This window comes from Idiotropiscis lumnitzeri, chromosome 17, assembly GCF_059441095.1.
Source record: "Idiotropiscis lumnitzeri isolate Australia: NSW breed Sydney's pygmy pipehorse chromosome 17, RoL_Ilum_1.0, whole genome shotgun sequence".
NCBI classification, from domain to species: domain Eukaryota; kingdom Metazoa; phylum Chordata; class Actinopteri; order Syngnathiformes; family Syngnathidae; genus Idiotropiscis; species Idiotropiscis lumnitzeri.
In genome coordinates, this window is record NC_142407.1 from 11,295,168 (window position 1) to 11,315,308 (window position 20,141).

Below are 20,141 nucleotides of genomic sequence, written 5' to 3' on the forward strand. Positions count from 1 at the left end.
GTTGATGTGTGTATTTTTATTTCATGTATAGCCAAGCAATTTAATATAAAATAAGATAATCCTTTACTGATCTCCCAGTGTTACATTACAGCAGTAGGTAAACACAAGGTAAACTAGCACACAGCTGCTTGTTGAACAAATAAATAAATGACTTAAAGCAATGTCAGGTGCTACTTTTTCACCATCGTGTTTAGACTGTACATCTACACGAAGCAGTGAAAATATTCTGGTTGATTTGTTCGTCGAATTTAATGATAATTCCTACAAATGAGTGATGATGCGCGACGTTTGCTTTGTCACGTGGATCGACCACGGTCACGTGACTCGTCGTATATAAACACAATGACATCGTGTTTACTAACTCAGATTACACTGCGACGAACAGCGGAGTTTAGCTTCCTCAAATGGCTGCCGACGTCGATACACTCTTCTCTTTTGAGGAGGCCTACTACGACCAATATGACTATTACAATCTTGTTGAATACTCATGCCACGTCGGTGGAAAAGGGAGATCCAAGAAAGAAACGGAGCTCAACACAAATCGCCATTGCCCCGCCGGACACGAAAGGAAGATTGCGATCAAATTTTACAACAGCGAGATGAAACGCCGGAGAACCAAAAGCTCGTCTTCTTGATGTCTCTCGATTCGCCTCGTCGATTGTTTACAGGTATCAGTTACTGTGGGTGGCTTTTTTCCTTTGAAAGAATTGGCTTTGTTGCAGTGCGGTTGCCAGGTGAACAACAACAAAATGACGTTTGCGTTAAGTGTGTTTGTATGTGGCATAGTAAGGCCAGGGGCCCTGTTTTTATGAAAGCAAACAATTTCCTACGTTTAAAAAAAATCTAGATTATAATTGTAATTATAAACCGGCCAAATGGGGAAAACCGGTGGTTTTATACTATTACTATAATTATAACTTTACTACTGCTCCTGTAGGAATATAACTCAATATGTCAGCCGAAGCATCCCTCTATTGGGTAAAATATACTGTGAACATTTTGGTCGACGCTGCCTCTCTTTAGTCATGCGTTCACATGACTAAAGCTAAACAAGACTGGTTCACATGACTAAAGCTAAACAAGACTGGTTAGTCTAATCTTGTATGTCAACAGATGTGTTGTTTATTTCTATGCCAAAGCCAAACAAGCCGGGTTAGTCTGATCTTGCATGTCAACAGACGACATATTGTGACTATGTTGTTTGTTTCTATGCAGGTCTGGACCCTACGGTGGATTCCTAATGTTGACTGTGGCCAAGAGTCTCTTCCTTTCCTGACCTTTTGGCTGAAGTGTGATAACCATGCATAGCCAATCATGTGTCACTTGACAGCAGCTCTGTCACTCACTCTCTCTCCCTCTTCATCCTCTGTAACAGGATCTGATGATCTCCAGTTACACTTGTGCAAGAATAGTTTGTGTTTGAGCTATGTAGGTCAGCCATGTGCGCTTGTTTCATATGTAAAGATGAATGTATTCCTTTCTGGTGGAGAAAATATTGTACTGTATTTTATTGGAATAAAATGGATGTTACTTAAATGAGTTTGTTTCAATAATATACAATGCAGTGTGAATTTAAAATGCACTTAATATTTTCTGGAAGCCATTCCTCAAGGGCAAAAATGAATAATAGACCATCCTTCAAAATAGAACAGAAACATTCTATACTGAAGAGGTGATTTTTTTTGGCATTTCACAGAGTCTGAATTACTGCTAAATATTCCGGGATTTTTTATCCACAAGGAGTATTTTTCACGCAATTTCTTACTATATAATATACTATGTACTGTTTTTACAAAACACGCCAATGTGTTTGCTTTTATTTTGAAGGGAAAGGTATTAAAATGACCGAAACTGGTAAAGTGTTTCCGGGTCATTGCTTGTGCGTCTTCCTCTCGTGAAATAACCTATATAAACCGTCTTCTATTTACTTTACGAACATTTTAACGTCGTTTCGCGATGCAGCTATGCAAAGTGTGCAGCGAACAAACACCCAAGTACAGATGTCCAGCCTGCGAAATACAATAGTAAGTAGTTTGAATAGTTTTTCACCTCGTCTGCTAAACACGTGTGTACTGCTCTTCTTCGCTTGCGTTTACTGCTATATTGCTTGAGTCCATTCTCCGAGGAATCAAACGAACTTTACAAATTGGAAAGTTTGTTTTTCTAAAACAGTAACGTCCGATCCTAACCCATGCCAATAAATTATATTTCTTTACACAAATTGTTTCGTTTCTTCATCCTGCTAGATTACATTTTAATGAGTGTCTTAATAAAATATATTATACAGGTGCATTTTTTTAATGCCAGCGTGGTAGTCATCAAAATGATCAAAAACAAGACACGCACTGTGCTAAGTGAATTCATTCATGCATGTATTGTAGGAGTTGAATTGAAATGCTTGTATTAAATCAGCACGTGATTTCCCCTTTCAGTTGTTCTCTTTCGTGTTATAAGAGGCATAAAGGTAAGGAGCATTGGTTGTAATCTAAAATCACAATATAAATTAAGTAATGCATAATCTACAACTGTACTATCTATACATCATTAGATTCGTGCCTACCTGTTAAGCATCTACCCAATGGAGCAAATGATGCTGTCAGTGCTGGTATGTAAATCTGAAAATATGATCACTGTAATCAGGTCAATAGCAATGATTGGAATAACTGTTTCTGACTATAAGGTAGAGCACTGATAATATCGGCACACCTCTCGTTCATTAGACAATATTTGTGCACTATTTTTAAGGAAACGCGAACACGCCCCCTTCAGACACGTTGAGTGTGGAGGATCTACTGCGCCAAGAGGACATCGCCGATCTAGTACCTCGAGAGAAGCTTCAATTGTTGGGTATGAAATGAAAATCACCCCCACTATATTGCATCGTAGAGATTATCAAATAGTCAGATGTGGGTTATTGTCTCTGTATTTTGCCACAGGTCAATCAAAAGATCTTAAGGATCTTCTTTGTAATCGCCACCTTAGAGAACTATTAAGGACCATTGACAAGGCAGACAACAAGGAAGAAGCAATGAAGGCAGCTATGCAGGAGCCCTTATTTGTGGAGTTTTCAAATCGATGTTTGAAGGTTGTAGAAAAAGAAGCCCAGCCACAGGAGGTTAGTGAGGTCATGGACTGGTGACCGTGTATTTATTTTGAGATTATTTTTCTAAAAACAAAAAAAGGATCATGGAGTCAATACTTTTTTTTTTTTTTTTTACAACTCAATAATTACATTTTTGTACATTATCTCTCATTAACAGAAGCTAGAGAAAGAGGCAAAATGTATTCTGATTTTCTTCTATAAAGCATGCAACGCTTAGTAAAAATGAATCATATTCAAATGACAAAAATATTTAAAAATAAAAGGATGAAACAAGTTACAAGTATTCCACTGATGTGAATATTTTAAAGCAGCAGTCTGAACAACTCTTCTCCCTGATTCAAATCTGAATTTAGTGTTATTTGAATGTGCAATATCTCCATTCGATGTGCAAGAAATGCATACCCACTTTGGCTCTGCAGCATACAAGTAAAATGATGTTAACAGTTTGTTTGTGTCAGTCCCTTTCACTATACATTTAGAATTATTACGAGGAACTAATAAATATCAGCAGCCCATTTGTTAGACAAGTACTTTTTGTCATCTGCATTCCCTTAAATCTTACTCACCTAATTCAAAACATGTCATTGCACACACTGAGAACTTAAAGTCGAAATGACTGGAGTCACGAGGGCCTCAAGGCCAATATGGAGGCGTTCGAACCTCGTATAAGCTCCGTGCAGCCTTGTGTAGCATAATACCTGATTTGGCCTGTGACCCAATTATGGAAGGGCACTTTTTTTCCAACTCTTCAACAACTGTTGAACCTGATTACTGTACTGCATTCAAAAGCCACAATGTGCTGAAAAGTAACATGTTAAAATTATAAGAAAATTTCCCTCTTTGTCACACGACTTCCCAACAAAACCAGCTTGCTTATGCAAGTAAGCTGTACTGTTACTGAATCTATAGAGTCTTCTCCAACAGGATTTCATTGAAGCCGATCACATAATTCAACATCTCTGGTTGCCTGTTTGCATAAAGAAGGGGCGACCGCTGGTAGTGTAGTTTGACAGATCCCTGAAATGTAGTTGAAAGGAATTATTCAAAAGAACAATTTTTAAAAAACACCCCACATAAGAAATTCCTAGTAAAGATTCTAGGTACACGACCTCACCTTGGGTTGAGCCCGAATGGAGGCGATCCCCTGCATATTCTGGTTGGTCAGCACCTTGTACTCTCCTCTCTTGGATGGCAGTTTGAGAGAGGCCACCACGGACATCATCTTGTGAAAGCCTGTGGCCCTTATTGACGCCTTGATGGACAGGGGTGAGGGCACAGCCAGCCCCATAGGCCATCCTCGCACTGTGACGGGCTGCACCCGCCCCTGTTCCCTGATGAGGGCGTTTAATTCTGTCACGTCTTCCTGCATGATGAGGTCTTCTACGTCATCCAGCTCAGCCTCCGCCAATGATTGCAGCAGTGCCTGACGTGAGCGCACAACAATCACCTGTTATTTCCAGCTCACGTGAGGACCCGGCCCTCCTAAAATCTTACCCTCCACTTCCTCCAGGATTTCTGAATAAGTGTTGCAGCTCTGTCCCATCTCTGGACCCGCCTCCTGACAAGCCAAGAACGGACGGCTGCAAGAGGGATTTGAATCAGATGAAAATACTTGGATGTAAATAACCGCAATGTACCCCACAAGTCAGCTTCTGAATCTTTTGATGGAACACGCCACAAAGGAGAAATTCTAGGTACGCGACCTCACCTTGGGTTGAGCCCGAATGGAGGCCAACCTAAAAAGTTTTTATTTGCGGTGTTAGTACCTTTGTGAATAAACGATTTCAGGATATGTTACTTTTTGTGACAATTTTGTCTGGTGGTGTCATGATCTTTTTCTATTATGTGCATACATGTCTTCATTAAAGGTTGGAAAAGCGCTATAGAAAGTGGATGTCATTATTAGTCTAAGTTGGAAACACACAAAATGTATGTTCTTAATAAAACTGACCTGTATTAAGATTATTACATCCAAAACAGGTTTCATTCGTCTCTCGTTTGCAGCATAAATTCTCGGGAAAAAAACATGGTATTATCTCAGACGGGCCAATGTTGTGTCTGACATTCGCGTCGGGCTAATCAGGGTGATAAGATGCTTTCCTGCTGGTTCCTGTTTGGCAAGACAGTCCGGTCAAAAAGGGCCAGACAGCGCGAGTGAGCCAACAGACCACACGCAGCTCTAACTCACCGAGGCTTTAGACGTTTACCTGCTTGGATTAGAGTAGCGGAATGCCTTCGCTCGTGACGTTTGCGCCGTTGGTAACGCATCCAGCAGCACTGAATGCAGAAAGCACATTTGGAGAGAATCTTCTTCCTCTGATCCTCCAGTAAGTCTAACTGTTGACCAAAAACAGAAAGATGGCAGTCATAATGAGTTTGCAAAGGGGGAGGGTGAATTATTTGACTTATTACTAACCATTGACTGGGTGAGAAAAACCTTTGTCCGCCCGCAGTGCACCAAAGACTTGGTTTCCCTTCTAATATTATGCGCTGGGTGTTGGAACACAAAGCCAAGTAGCCTCTGCACCTCCTGTCGATGCATTTCCTTGTCCCAGCCAACATTCCCTTTTTTTCCCCCACAACAAGACAATTTAGAGTTAATCCTAGTTGAAAACAGGCGATGAGTGTTTCAGCACACAAAACATTGAATAGTATTGCAAATGATTTGACAACATCGCTTGCACATGCGGATTTCAAATCATGCCTGCAAACATGCCAGTGCAAATTAAGAGAACAGTCGTTCAACACTGAATGTACTCCAGAGTGGGTTAGAACAAACAGAAATTCAAGCACAATTAACAACAATAAGCAAAGCAAGCTCTGACAGCCAGACAGTACAAGCATTTACCTGGAAAAGTTCAAAAGAAGCTGCTTTTTTTTTTTGTTAGACAATCCTGTTTTATATAAGTGAAACGGCCCAAGGGGAGAACTGAGCGTCAGGTTAACTAAGAGCACAAGTGAAGGGGAAATGACAATAAACCAGAAGACCTAAAGAGAGGAAATAAAATCACTGTTGGCCCATCGTAAACATGCCAAATGATCCATTTTTCTTTGAATGTTTCAGCAAGAACATTGGACGTACCAAGATTTTGAGCGTCTGACTTGAAACTTGAGTGTTTCGGTATGCATCCATAACGCTGTATGAAACACTTGAACGGAATTCTGTCAACAAAAATATTCAGCAATGACTCAAAAATCGGAGCAATAAGAGAAACGGTTTTACCTTATCGGAAAGCCAGCAGCGCTTATATGTATCGTTTCGACAATCCCACAAGCCTCCAACTGCGTGATCACCTGGCAGCCGATGGCAACATTATAACAACAAATTTCTCTTACATGAAAAGAAAACCGTTCCGGGTCCGGATTTACCTCCTCCTTTTTAAAGATGAACGGCTTGCAGTCAGAATTGGGCTTAATGCAGCGAATGTAGTGAGGAGTTGTGGCGTGGAGGATGCTCATTAAGCTCTCCAGGGAGTTCTGCAACCACATAAACACTGGCATCGAGACGACTTCCCTTTCACGCCAAAACAAGCCCTTTTGATATCCGAGTTGCTTCTACCTTGAACTTTGAGACGACGGTTACTTTACTGAGCCCCTTGCTTGAGGAGTTCTCCGTTTCCTTTTGTGTGACGATCTGCTGCAGCAGGGGATTATCTGACATCTGAAGCAGACGGATGATCTCAGGGGCTACTGGATCCTGGAACATAAATCACGTTAAATTGAGAGGGACACGATCCATGCCATCCATTTTCAAGACCACCGGTGAGCTGGTGGAGCCTCACGCAGATGACTTTGGGTGAGAGGCAGGACACATTCATACGACGGGCAATTTTGATTCTAAAATTGACTTAACGGGCATGTTTTGGGGAAGCACTCCAACAACTAAAAAAGCTGAAATAACACACCTTATTTTTTTCCACCATGCCTTCTATCTTGTAGGTGACTTTGCCAGCATAATGGGCCACAGTGAAGTGTGGCACCTTGCTGAATTTATCCCAACTGATGTTGTCGTTGTCAGCAAGCTCCTTCTCCAGACGAATCCTAAGCGCTTTTGCATCCGAGGCTCGATTAAGGCGGCTCTCCTATAGCACAACAAAACAGTGACGCTTTACTGCAGGGGGGAAAAAAAACCATTCTGGAAAAAAGCATGTCACAGAAAATTACCTCATCAAGAAGAGAAAACACACTAATTGGGCTTCCCTCGAGGAGATTCAAACAGCTTTGGTTATCTTGGTATTTCACAAACGACCACTGCAGGCCCTCTGACACATATTCCTCCTTGAAAAAAATAAAATAAAAATACTTGGCTTAGACTAACTTTAATAATAACGAATAAAAATAAAAAAATCCAGTGAAGTTGATGGCTAGATGGAAAGTTTTGATTGCATATGAAGAAAACATTCTCAAATAACAACACATAACATGTTTAATTAAAAAATGAAAAAGGGGGAGAGAGAAAATAGGTTTACTGATGTCTGAGGCATGGAATCAACATTGCCGTGAGAAAATATAAATAAATGAAAAAAAAGGAAACCAATCATCGGTACCTGCTGAGCTCTGAGATAATGGGTAACAAAGTGCTGCTGGAGTTTTTCATTGGCATAGTTGATACAAAGCTGCTCCAAATTGTTACTTTGGAAACATTCAAAACCATACACATCGAGCACACCTGAAACAAGACATGCGAAAAAATGAGAAGCGTGTTAAAGAGTTAAATAAGCAAAATAAAGTGTTCGAAATCAATGAGTAATAATAATAAAAAATGTACCTATGAAGTTGCACCAAGTGGATTTGTCAGCACAAATACTGTTGTTGATAAATGTCACCAGCCATTCAAATAATCTGTGCGGAAAGACAAGCAACATCCTCGCTAGTGTTTACCGTAAACAAAAAAGATATCATGGTTTAACATTTGACGACAAAATGTCTTGAGACGGCAAAACAGCATCACGGGTCTTGATTGATGATCGACTGCTCCTCCTTACTGGGCATAGATGACTTTGGCAAGGCAGTCTCTCCGCACGCAGCAGTCTACCTGGGAACACGGCTTGTGTACACTCTGCCTTCCTGCTTTTAATGTCCGCACACTTAGGCATGTCTGAAGCTCCTCCGTAGGAATTTGCAACAGTTCTGCAGCTCTGTGTAAGGATTCTAAAACACAGGAAAGCGCGTCTCAAAACAATTGGCACGTCATGGAAAGGTTCATATACTTCAGTAGTTCCATTCATAAAGTCCAACTCGTGCTGCACAGACTTGTTACCATTAAAAATACATTTGTAACATTGGAATTTCTTGAGATACAAATTATTGTGTTTCTTTCCCCAATTTTATTGTTAGTTAGTGCAATCAAATTACGTAATACAAAATATAAAATAATCTGTATTTTGCTCAGTTTTTTGTGTTTTAAGAAAACAATGACTTAGGTCATGATATTTTAGGAAAGCGCCAATTACACATTGTTTGTTGAAACGTTAACAGCTTAATAAATACCTTTGGACTGTTCCTTTATGTCACACGGCTGTGATTCATCTGCTGAAACTGAGAATTTCACATTCCCCAGATGCAGAATACCCGCAAGTAGCTACAAAAACAGAATAGATGTCATAAAAATAAAATTTATTAAAAAAAATAAATTAAATTAAATTCACAAAAATATATTCTGTATTCACAACAGTTATTCTGAACCAAGAAAATATTCTGAACAAAAATATTAGGCTTACCTTAAATATCTCTCTCTGCCTCTCCGTATTTATACAAAGGTGGACCATTGCATCAATTGTCTCTTGAAAACAGTCCTCTGTAAGATACAGCTGTCACAAGGGCTGGCAAAATGTAAAATAAATAAATAAATATAGAAACTAAGGACCTACCCTCAATGTTTTTTTGGACATTTGGCAGCCACGCAAAGTGGTGACCTTGTGGCATATTCCACTCCTTTCTCTGCTCATCTGTAGCCGCTTTCATCATCTAAAAAAAAAAACAAACTGAATGGCCAATGTGAACTGGAGTGACCGACAACACATCAAGTGTAAAACTAAATAAATCAATTTGGAGTTATCTGCCAATCACTACTTCCACCCCACGACTACCCACTCAACCTCAAACTGATTTGCCAATTTGATTTAGGCGAGTTGATTTGTGAGTGGTAGCGTATTATAAAGTTCCCTGTATGCTGTTACCTGGTAAAAGATGTGAAAGTTTCTTTCATTAGCTGGTTGGTAGGCAACTCTGGTCTTCTCGAGTAAATACGTCTGCACAGATGCCCCTACTATAAGCTGACACCTACATATAAAAAAACTAATTTATTGACGTGCCAAACATTCAGCATCTGTCAAAATGAACTTTCCTCACAAGCAGCTGTAATTACCTGTCAAGTTGGAGCTGGATGTATTTTCCAAAGCGACTGCTGTTGTTGTTGCGAAGTGTGCAGGCATTGCCTGCATGAAAGACGGAATTTTTCGTGTTTACAAAAGATGTTTTTCTTTTTTTTTAGAGGAGTGGGGGACAGCACCGCCCTCCCACCGTCATACCAAAAGCTTCCATAATAGGGTTGGAGTCAAGAACTCTTCTTTCAATCCTCTCCACGGTGTCCTGACTCTCCACCACTGAGGAGGAGGCTGCCACTGTGGCGTAGTATTTCATCAGGCAACGAGAAGTCCATGTCTGTGAAAAAATTGAAATTGAATGTCCATTTTCAACCGCTTATGATGTGCTTTGGTCAACTGGAGCCGGGCTGGGCATTATGGATGAAAAATATATCACGACATAAGTATTTCCTGTCAGTCAATATCAAGTATTGAACAAAAGAAATTAACCTAATCAAAATATGAAAACATGAAAAGGGTTAAAGATGAACTACAATAAAACAACTATGTAGAGGAAAAAACACAATCTTTACCTTTCCTGCGCCGCTCTCCCCGCTGACTACCAACGACTGGTTCACTGGCCCCAACTGGCCCCGAACATTCCTGTAAGCTTCCTCAGCCACAATAAAAATATGTGGCTTAGGCTCCTGTAGAAAGACATCATTTTCTGTTGATGTGGTTTTCATTAACATGAATGGGAACAAGTCACAATTACTAGGAGTTTGCTTTATCGTTGATCAATTTTGACCATTATGCAAAAATTAATCAAACTAAAATGTGTAGGAACGGAATCATTCTGTGCAGTACGCTATGCTATGTACAGTGAAAAGCCGGCTTTGGTTTACTCAAAATAACCATTAATACTCCAAACTTTAAGTTCCTATCCAATGCCTTCAACGTGACTGGAAATTATCATTTATGTGCATGTAAAAATACCTTGAGCTGGGGAGCATAGTGATACTCTTTCATCACATCCAGGGAGTAAAGCTCAGGAACAGGTTGGAATGGGTTAAGAGCCACCAAGGTGCATCCAGCATGGGTGTAAAATACTTTCACGCTGTACCTGGCCTGCAGGCATCTCAGCACTGTCACACAGAAATATTTGGCCACATTAGGCATGCGGAAATGTGCTTAATAATACAACGGGGCGATTTTTCCGACAAGCAGGAAACAGCATAAAAAGTACGATGAAACCCTTTCGAATTTTTAATTGTGATATCATCATTCACCATTGCATGGCAGACATATAGCTGAGTTTCACTTGCACAATGTCTTGTACTACAAAGTGAGTATTGACATATTTTTCTGTGGATTTTAAATGGCATGCAGGACAAACACACTACCTGAATAATATTAACATTTTGAGTGAGTTGACTTTGCACCAAATGAGTTCTTACACTTGATGTTTGTTTGCTGTTCAGCAGATATGTGCCGTCCTTTAAATGCAATTCTTATGTAGTAGTTTTTTTTCCTACGACAATGAAAATATACTGTAGCTGTTACCAGTTGTTGGCGTCACAGGATTGACTTTGGTGAGATCGTCATATGTGTGCAGCTGATCTTCACCATAAATAAGAAAGGTAAGAATTTCATCCTCCAGGGAACCATTAAGGCATCGATCCTTTGAAGAAACCTGTATGGATCCTTGCACCTAGAGAGAGCAAACCAGGACAAATTCAAAGCGTTGTCATGATGGATGAATGTCATTTCTGTGCAAATGATGGATTATTACATAGGTCACATTCTATATCTCTGCAGAGTGACATGTTTGAACGAATGCTAACCGGTCAAGGTTTGACCTACTCTAGGGAATGTGTCCCATTTAATTTCGTCAATCACTTTCACTTCACTCTGACTTCTTTATCCCTCTAGGATCACATTGATTGGACGTGCAAGCGGAGAAAGTCAACAATATCAAGTGTGTGGACACATGTAGAAGTTAAATGTTCAATTTACATTGCTGCCTTTATCTGAATAGGTATGTTTACAATTGGCATTGATAATATAAATATGCCACTGAGGTACAGTGCATGACCAAATTAATGCAAAAATGGTAATAGAATCCAGTACATTTCAATAAGTTGCACTATTTTTATTTTTTTTTAAAAACTCGCAGATTGTGCAACTAACTAATGCAACAAGCTCCTACACATGTACCACTTCACAGACTAAAATGTTATTGAATAACGTTGCCCTAAGTAATTTGGCTTTTCTAGCGCTATTCTGGATCCTTCCATACGATTCAAAAATGAGTCAAGAGAGAAAGTTCCCTTTGGAAGGTTTGTGTTACAAACCGTTTTTTTTCCCCCATACTTACCACTCCACCTCCATTGCTGTGTCCCGCACTAATGTCGCCGCTCACAGAAGTCATGGGTTTAGCCTTTGCTCAGCCGAGAATGCAAAACGTACGCTAGGGTTGTCAAAACATTGTCAATTCCACTTGTCACCGAATCCTAACTTTCGGCATACTGACAACTTGTTCAAGGGCAACTTGTCTCAATTTCACACTCAGCCCGACAGTCTTCCAAGCTCCTGAAGTGAACGCGCTCATTCCCGCCCTCTTTCTGATGACGTCACGTACGCAGCTCCTACTACTTCTTCTTCTTGTAGATTTTCTGGCCGGTTGACAAACCGAAGCTTGGTATGTTACCGCCAACTACCGGACTCTTAGGGTGTCACACCCCCTCCACGTCCTAGTTCAGAATGCACAATGGAGTCACCAACAACTCTCCTCCAGACGCCCTTTCGCCTGGCATCCAGCAAAACTTTATTTTAACATCCCTGACACCCTCTGGCAGGAGTAGGGGTCTCCAAGACCGGTCCTCAGCCTGTTTTAGATTTTTCCCAAGCTCCAGCACACCTGTAATTACACCCTGTCATGACAGTTAACCATGATAACCATCACATTGCACACGAGAAATAAACAAAACATAATAGTATACTATACTGACATTTTTCTAAGGTGGTGGTTGACATACGCATGCGCATGTCTTGTTGTGTGTGTGTGTGAGTGTTTTTTTTTTATTTAACCACAGGCATCCTGGTTGGATTCAGACCTGCGAGCCAACCTGCCCTGCTATAGAATAACTTCCACGAGCCTGCATTGCGTCAAAAGTGTGGTAAGTACGGTATATAATTATAACAAGGTTATTTACTACCACAGAATTTTCCGGAATTGTGTTACCAGATTTAGTAGCCACTTAAAAGAAAGACTGCATTACCTGATATATGTATATTAAATAATATGAACATTTGGGGTATAACTTGAATGTTATGAGGTCTTTCTTTTTTTTTTTCACATTCATATGTTCGCAGGCCATGTCTCATAAGGAGCTGAAAGAAGCATTTGTCAGTAACCTCAATGGAACCAGTTTAGAGGAAGTGGTCCTTGGCTCCTTTCTCACGCCGCTATGCATCCTCAACCGAGCTCTCATTCTGATCCTCTTCCATCAAGCGAAGGGGAATCTACCTCTGCCATTTCCACGGATTTCTCACCTGCTTCTCGACTACTCCGTGCTGGTCCTTCCCCTCGTCCTGTCATGCACCGTCCTGAGCAACCATCTTCTCCAGGTGGTCTTGAGCTTTGCCCTCGTTTTGTTCTGTATGCTTTGTCACATCTATCGTAGTAGCCGGCAAACATCTCTCAACAAGTTCCTCAACAGGACTGTTCATTTGAAACAGATTCCATTTGTAACCATCTTTAGAGTGATGGTGAATGTGCAAACAGCTATCAGTATTCTGGCTGTAGATTTTCAAGTCTTTCCAAGGCGGTATGCTAAAACAGAAACTTTTGGAACAGGTGTTATGGACTTTTGCGTTGGAGCATTTGCCTTTGCAAATGGCCTGGTGTGCCCTGAAGCACGTGGCAAGAATGTTTACGGATCCAAGATGAAATATATCTTCAAACAACTCGCGTCCGTGTGGCCCCTGGTTGTTCTCGGTGCGGCACGACTTTTCTTCGTCAAAATGAGCGACTACCAAGAACATGTGACGGAATATGGCGTCCATTGGAATTTTTTCTTCACGTTGGCTCTTGTCAGGGTTCTGACATCCATGCTTTTAGTTGTCGTACCAGCAAAACACTCGTGGATTTTGGCTCTTGTCGTAAGTTGTGTTTATCAGTTCGCTCTGGATACAACAGGCCTCAAAACTTTCATCATGAACAACGACGACAGAGAGAAGGACTTCCTGCATGCGAACAAGGAGGGCATATTCTCCATGGCCGGCTATGTTGCCATCTACATGGCGGGAGTCCAGGTGGGATGTTACGTCATGAAGCCAAGATCCCATGTCAGAGATTGGCTCAAAGCAGTTTTTAACCTCCTCATGGCAACTCTCACACTATTTGCGGTTTTGTGCATGTGTCAGACTTTAGTGGAGCCAGTGTCTCGCCGCTTAGCTAATCTACCTTTCTGCCTGTGGACTGTCGCTCAATCACTCCTTTTTGTATCATGTTTTGCTTTAGTTGAATTGATTGTACTCTTTTCTAAAATAACATCAGATTGTCACTTTGTACCATCATCGTGGAATTCATATTCAGGTTCCCATAAAAAGAAAGATGAGACGGTCTTGTTGTGTCTTATTCATGCCATCAACAAGAATCAGTTGTTATATTTCCTGCTCTCAAATACCCTGACAGGATTAACCAATGCCTTAATCAACACACTTAAATGCAGTGACTTATTTTCTGTGTGTGTCTTGTTGTCTTACATGTTTACAAACTGCACTGTTATATATGTTTTACATCTCTGCGAAATCACAGTCCAATTTTGGTAAAGAAACTGTGGTCCATGAAGTTTTACGTGCTGCGAGTAACTTGTATGGATTTTTTTTCCTTTTGTTTAAACGTTCTTTCAGTAATTTTAATAATCTACTTTTGTTCTCTTTGCTTTGCCTTTGAATGTCTTCAGCTACTCTGTTTAGAGATGTTTTTATTTGTTGCGCTTTTGCTTTTGATTGTGTCAAGCATGTTGAGTCCAGTTGCCTTGTTGATGAAATGCACGATATAAATAAATTTGTCTTGCCTTGTCTACCCACTTTGTGAACTATATTTGCTCTGTTAACATATTTCATATTGTAATGCCTTCATATGTGGCTTTGGATAACACAGTCCATGATGTGCTTCACATTGTTTTACTCCCACGACTTGTCGGCCACGAGAAGATATCAGAATGCACATTCAATAAAATTTGCTACTATTAAGAATAACAATTAGGCGGTGCAAGCAAAGTGGAACATCTACCTTACAACTGTTTACAAAGACTGGCGCAAAGCATGATGGGAAGCGAACAACTTCTCCCTCGTTACAAATCTTTGTAAAACTACTTGATATACGTGCATTTAATTGAAGACACCACCAAAAAAGGTTTTTTTTGTAGTTTTCCGAATTTGGTCAAGCGAATCCCAAAATAACAATCGCGATTGGGATAGTTTGTCCAAGTGGAGCTTCCGTCGAATTTCCACTCCGGCTCGACTTCCGTGTGTTTGGGAAATCAGGTCTTGCATGGTAAACATTTTTCCTGCATGGATTCAGACCTGGCCTGAACCAACCTGTACTGACATTCAATTACTTATGTGAGTCTGGATTTGAACAGAAGTCATGGTAAGTAGAGTGCTGGAAATAATAATAATGATGAAATCGTTAGCAGTCATAAGCTTGATCAAGGAGGCTTCAGGCGTGATAGGTTCTTAAAAGCAAAAGTGAAAGTACTTGGGTACTTGCTAAAATTAGGGCTGGGTGATAAAGCCTTTTAATAAAATCTCTACGATCTACTATTTCAATTCGTTTTGCATCCTCGCTTATAGAAAAAGCCGAAAAAATTCTTGACATGACATCCAAACAAGGTTTGCACTTTCCCCCCATAGAACTTGGGTCAAAAATGACGAAAAACAGTCCTCAAATGAGGAATATATCACTGAATTTGAGTCAAATTATTGACAACAGTACAAGAAAAATAACTTTGCAAGATTTATTAAAACAATTAAACGTAATTATCCTTAAATTCTACCACCCCAATGTTTTAAAGTCTTACAATCCAGCCCTATGTGAAACCAAATAAAGTGTTCATGTGTTTACATGTATACTATTTTGTAGAAAACCCCAAACGTGCCTTGATTTATATTCAGATTGTGGATGCAGAGAAATTAATGCAGTAATGTAAACAGTAAACACTTTAGATGTTACTTGAATTATTAACTTTACACGGGGAGCTTGTAGTTGGTCCTTTTACACTCAACTTAAATGCTACATATTATATCTTCCATGTTATAAGTTGTTATTCTATTGTTTTCAGGCCATATCTCAGAAGAAGCTGAAAGAAGCATTTGTCAGTAATCTCAACGGGACCAGTCTACAGGAAGTGATCATGGGCTCATTTGTCACGCCGCTATGCATCCTAAACCGAGCACTCATTCTAATCCTCTACCATCAAGTTATGAGGAGTCTCCCTCTGCCATTTCCACGGATTTCTCACCTGCTCCTCGATTACTCCGTGCTGATCCTCCCCCTCGTCCTGTCATGCACTGTCCTGAGCGATCATCTTCTCCAGGTGGTCTTGAGCTTTGCCTTAGTTTTGTTCTGTATGCTCTGTTGCATCTATCGTAGTAACCGGCAAACCACTCTCAGCGTGTTCCTCAACAGGACTGTTCATTTCAAACAGATTCCGTTTGTAACCATCTTTAGAGTGATGGTGAATGTGCAAACAGCTATCAGTATTCTGGCTGTAGACTTTCAAGTCTTTCCAAGGCGGTATGCAAAAACAGAAACCTATGGAACAGGTGTAATGGATTTTGGTGTCGGAGCGTTTATCTTTGCAAATGGCCTGGTGTGCCCTGAAGCACGTGGCAAGAATGTTTACGGATCCAAGATGAAATATATCTTCAAACAACTCGTGTCCGTGTGGCCCCTGGTTGTTCTCGGTGCGGCACGACTTTTCTTCGTCAAAATGAGCGACTACCAAGAACATGTGACGGAATATGGCGTCCATTGGAATTTTTTCTTCACGTTGGCTCTTGTCAGGGTTCTGACATCCATGCTTTTAGTTGTCATACCAGCAAAACACTCGTGGATCTTGGCTCTTGTCGTAAGTTGTGTTTATCAGTTCGCTCTGGATACAACAGGCCTCAAAACTTTCATCATGAACAACGACGACAGAGAGAAGGACTTCCTGCATGCTAACAAGGAGGGCATATTCTCCATGGCCGGCTATGTTGCCATCTACATGGCGGGAGTCCAGGTGGGATGTTACGTCATGAAGCCAAGATCCCATGTCAGAGATTGGCTCAAAGCAGTTTTTAACCTCCTCATGGCAACTCTCACACTATTTGCTGTTTTGTGCATGTGTCAGACTTTAGTGGAGCCAGTGTCTCGCCGCTTAGCTAATCTACCTTTCTGCCTGTGGACTGTTGCTCAATCACTCCTTTTTGTATCATGTATTGGATTAGTTGATCTGATTGTACTCTTTGCCAAAACAACATCCGGCTTTCAATTTGTACCATCATCGTGGAATTCATATTCAGGCTCCCCTAAAAAGAAAGATGAGATGGAAGGATTGTGTCTTGTTCAAGCCATCAACAAGAATCAGTTGTTATATTTCCTGCTGTCAAATGTCCTGACGGGAATGACCAACGCCTTAGTCAACACACTGAATTGCAGTGACTTATTTTCTGTGTGTGTCTTGCTGTCTTACATGTTTACAAATTGCACTGTCATATATGTTTTACATCTCTGTGGAATTACAATAAAATTTTGGTGAAGTGTTTCATTCATGCCAGTAAGTTGTGTTGATTTTAAACTGTACTTTTGGAAAATATACTGGCTTGTCCCATTTCTGGAGGACTGTGGATACATAAGCCTATATAACCAGCTATAAAGCCGTTGTTTGCAATTGTTATTTATTAAGCCATCACTACCTAATTAGTTTGAATATTTCTTTATAATATACATTTACATGTGTTTAGAAAACAATTTACATTCACACCTATGGACATTAAGAGTCAGCAATCACTGTAATGTATGTTTTTGGAATGTAGGAGGAAGCTGTACTTCGCGGAGAGAATATGCAAAGTCTCAACAAGGCTTACGTTGAATTTCGAACCCAGAACAACTTGACCGAGGCAGTCAAATTAATCACTGCGAAACACTACTGCTGAACGTCCCTTTGAACTTATCACTTCATGTGCATGCTTGCTCGTTCCAATCAAAAATAAGACAATTAACAGGGAGATAAATATTAATAACCCAAAAGCATATAATTTTCGAGTGGAGAGATGTCGTCCCCACGCTGCAAACGCTGCCTGCAAAGACGTTCATTAACTTAGAAAAAATAAATAGACGATGCTCAAAATTCCGAGTGTATGTGAATGCCACGTACGGATGCTGTATAAAGTCTGCAGGAAAAATATTTTTGGAGGCGAATGTGTTGAAGATCGACGTGGTAAGTACTGGTAACGAAGAATAACTATATGTTGCATCTATTTTGGATTATATGATTTGTCCGCACCTTGTATGATACTTATGATGAATAAGAGTGAAAGTGTTTTTTTTTTTCTTGTGGGTCATCACTATTATTTTAAGAGGATCGTTCAGACTTTCTCATGCAGTGTCAATTAGCAGTGCTGCATAAAACTTTCTTGCATCTGTAACAAACGCACGTCCATTCCTGATATTTATAGCCTCGATAATACGCAAAAAATAGTTTTCCAACTTGTCCTAAATCTTTAAAAAATGTATTAGCGCTCCATTTGTATTTAACAATGCTATGTCCAAGGAAAGAAAATACTTTTTTAAATAAATGAAGTTTCTAATGCCAATCATGTATTTTTTTTGTAAAGTTTTCAGGCCATGTCTAAGAAGGAACTGAAAGAAGCATTTGTTAGTAATCTCAATGGGACCAGTTTAGAGGAAGTGGTTGTGGGCTCCTTTCTCACGCCGTTATGCATCCTCAACCGAGCTCTAGTTCTGATCCTCTTCCATCAAGCGAAGACGAATCTACCTCTGCCATTTCTACGGATTTCTCACCTGCTTCTCGACTACTCCTTGCTGGTCCTTCCCCTCGTCCTGTCATGCACCGTCCTGAGCGACCATCTTCTCCAGGTGGTCTTGAGCTTTGCCCTCGTTTTGTTCTGTATGCTTTGTCACATCTATCGTGGTAGCCGGCAAACATCTCTCAACAAGTTCCTCAACAGGACTGTTCATTTGAAACAGATTCCATTTGTAACCATCTTTAGAGTGATGGTGAATGTGCAAACAGCTATCAGTATTCTGGCTGTAGATTTTCGAGTCTTTCCAAGGCGGTATGCAAAAACAGAAACCTATGGAACAGGTGTAATGGATTTTGGTGTCGGAGCGTTTATCTTTGCAAATGGCCTGGTGTGCCCTGAAGCACGTGGCAAGAATGTTTACGGATCCAAGATGAAATATATCTTCAAACAACTCGCGTCCGTGTGGCCCCTGGTTGTTCTCGGTGCGGCACGACTTTTCTTCGTCAAACTGAGGGACTACCAAGAACATGTGACTGAATATGGCGTCCATTGGAATTTTTTCTTCACGTTGGCCATTGTCAGAGTTGTGACCAAAATGATTTTGGTTGTCGTACCAGCAAGACACTCGTGGATCTTGGCTCTTGTCGTAAATTGTGTTTATCAGTTTGCTCTCGATACGACAGGCCTCAAAACTTTCATCATGAACAATGACGACAGAGAGAAGGACTTCCTGCATGCTAACAAGGAGGGCATATTCTCCATGGCCGGCTATGTTGCCATCTACATGGCGGGAGTCCAGGTGGGATGTTACGTCATGAAGCCAAGATCCCATGTCAGAGATTGGCTCAAAGCAGTTTTTAACCTCCTCATGGCAACTCTCACACTATTTGCGGTTTTGTGCATGTGTCAGACTTTAGTGGAGCCAGTGTCTCGCCGCTTAGCTAATCTACCTTTCTGCCTGTGGAGTGTCGCTCAATCACTCCTTTTTGTATCATGTATTGGTTTAGTTGATCTGATTGTACTCTTTGCCAAAACAACATCCGGCTTTCAATTTGTACGATCATCGTGGAATTCATATTCAGGCTCCCCTAAAAAGAAAGATGAGATGGAAGGATTGAGTCTTATTCAAGCCGTCAACAAGAACCAAATGCTGTTTTTCCTGGTCGCAAATTTATTTACAATATTGACAAATTGCTTTGTGGACACTCTTGGTTGTAGCAGTTTATTTTCAGTATGCTTTTTGTTGTTATACATGTTGGGAAATTGCTTTGTAATTCATGTTTTTTGCCTCTTTGAAATAACTGTACGATTCTAACTGTTTATTTGGCATATGTGGGTTGAAGTGAGAGCTGTCATTTGACTTAACCCCTGAAGACATGTAACAAAATATATATTATGTAACAGAATCTTGTTTGCTAAACGTAATGTTAATAACATGTCTTGAGAAAAAATGTGCATTGAAAAAAAACGTGATTTTAAGTTCTTATCACGTCACTGATAATTACTTCACTTCGGTGCAAGCATCTTGCGTTTAGTCCCCACTTGGTGATAGTGTGAATGTGAGTTACAATGTTTAAAAAAAAAAAATAAAAATTAGAGGTAGGCTACCCCTGAAATGACAATCTGTTAATGATTAACTTGACAGTTCGCAATTTAAACAAATTGTCCGCCACAAAATTGCCATTCAGAGT

The 20,141-nt window shown here is 40.3% G+C and overlaps 5 protein-coding genes and 1 pseudogene across 6 annotated transcripts; 5 read left to right on the plus strand and 1 right to left on the minus strand.

Moving 5' to 3' along the window:
* Window positions 1–332: 332 nt before the first annotated feature.
* Window positions 333–1,536, plus strand: LOC148320230 (nuclear protein 1 pseudogene; annotated as a pseudogene). The gene is made up of 2 exons (XR_015839591.1): window positions 333–668; window positions 1,216–1,536. The product of XR_015839591.1 is annotated as a nuclear protein 1 pseudogene (transcript).
* Window positions 1,537–1,847: 311 nt separating this feature from the next.
* znhit3 (zinc finger, HIT-type containing 3) lies at window positions 1,848–3,549 on the plus strand. The gene is made up of 5 exons (XM_088279560.1): window positions 1,848–2,024; window positions 2,433–2,464; window positions 2,549–2,605; window positions 2,746–2,847; window positions 2,937–3,549. Exons 1-5 carry the CDS (start codon window positions 1,957–1,959, stop codon window positions 3,137–3,139), a joined length of 462 nt encoding a protein of 153 aa, XP_088135686.1. The 5' UTR covers window positions 1,848–1,956; the 3' UTR covers window positions 3,140–3,549.
* Window positions 3,117–12,019, minus strand: myo19 (myosin XIX). Its single transcript, XM_088279558.1, has 24 exons — window positions 11,786–12,019; window positions 10,972–11,119; window positions 10,405–10,553; window positions 10,002–10,115; window positions 9,634–9,766; window positions 9,471–9,540; window positions 9,283–9,385; window positions 8,974–9,070; window positions 8,824–8,900; window positions 8,594–8,684; window positions 8,089–8,254; window positions 7,872–7,945; window positions 7,651–7,772; window positions 7,268–7,381; window positions 7,009–7,185; window positions 6,663–6,800; window positions 6,473–6,580; window positions 6,327–6,397; window positions 6,186–6,265; window positions 5,520–5,668; window positions 5,311–5,440; window positions 4,598–4,683; window positions 4,218–4,526; window positions 3,117–4,120 (listed from the first exon to the last, which is right to left on the minus strand). The coding sequence occupies exons 1-24, from the start codon at window positions 11,837–11,839 to the stop codon at window positions 4,007–4,009; spliced, it is 2,874 nt and encodes a 957-aa protein (XP_088135684.1). The 5' UTR covers window positions 11,840–12,019; the 3' UTR covers window positions 3,117–4,006.
* A 503-nt stretch (window positions 12,020–12,522) lies between these two features.
* Window positions 12,523–14,244, plus strand: LOC148320233 (glucosaminyl-phosphatidylinositol-acyltransferase PIGW-like). The gene is made up of 2 exons (XM_088279559.1): window positions 12,523–12,587; window positions 12,784–14,244. Exon 2 carries the CDS (start codon window positions 12,787–12,789, stop codon window positions 14,242–14,244), a length of 1,458 nt encoding a protein of 485 aa, XP_088135685.1. The 5' UTR covers window positions 12,523–12,587; window positions 12,784–12,786.
* A 660-nt stretch (window positions 14,245–14,904) lies between these two features.
* Window positions 14,905–17,244, plus strand: LOC148320234 (glucosaminyl-phosphatidylinositol-acyltransferase PIGW-like). The gene is made up of 2 exons (XM_088279837.1): window positions 14,905–15,070; window positions 15,762–17,244. Exons 1-2 carry the CDS (start codon window positions 15,068–15,070, stop codon window positions 17,220–17,222), a joined length of 1,464 nt encoding a protein of 487 aa, XP_088135963.1. The 5' UTR covers window positions 14,905–15,067; the 3' UTR covers window positions 17,223–17,244.
* Window positions 17,245–17,895: 651 nt separating this feature from the next.
* LOC148320235 (glucosaminyl-phosphatidylinositol-acyltransferase PIGW-like) lies at window positions 17,896–19,856 on the plus strand. The gene is made up of 2 exons (XM_088279957.1): window positions 17,896–17,903; window positions 18,301–19,856. The coding sequence occupies exon 2, from the start codon at window positions 18,311–18,313 to the stop codon at window positions 19,763–19,765; it is 1,455 nt and encodes a 484-aa protein (XP_088136083.1). The 5' UTR covers window positions 17,896–17,903; window positions 18,301–18,310; the 3' UTR covers window positions 19,766–19,856.
* Window positions 19,857–20,141: the final 285 nt, after the last annotated feature.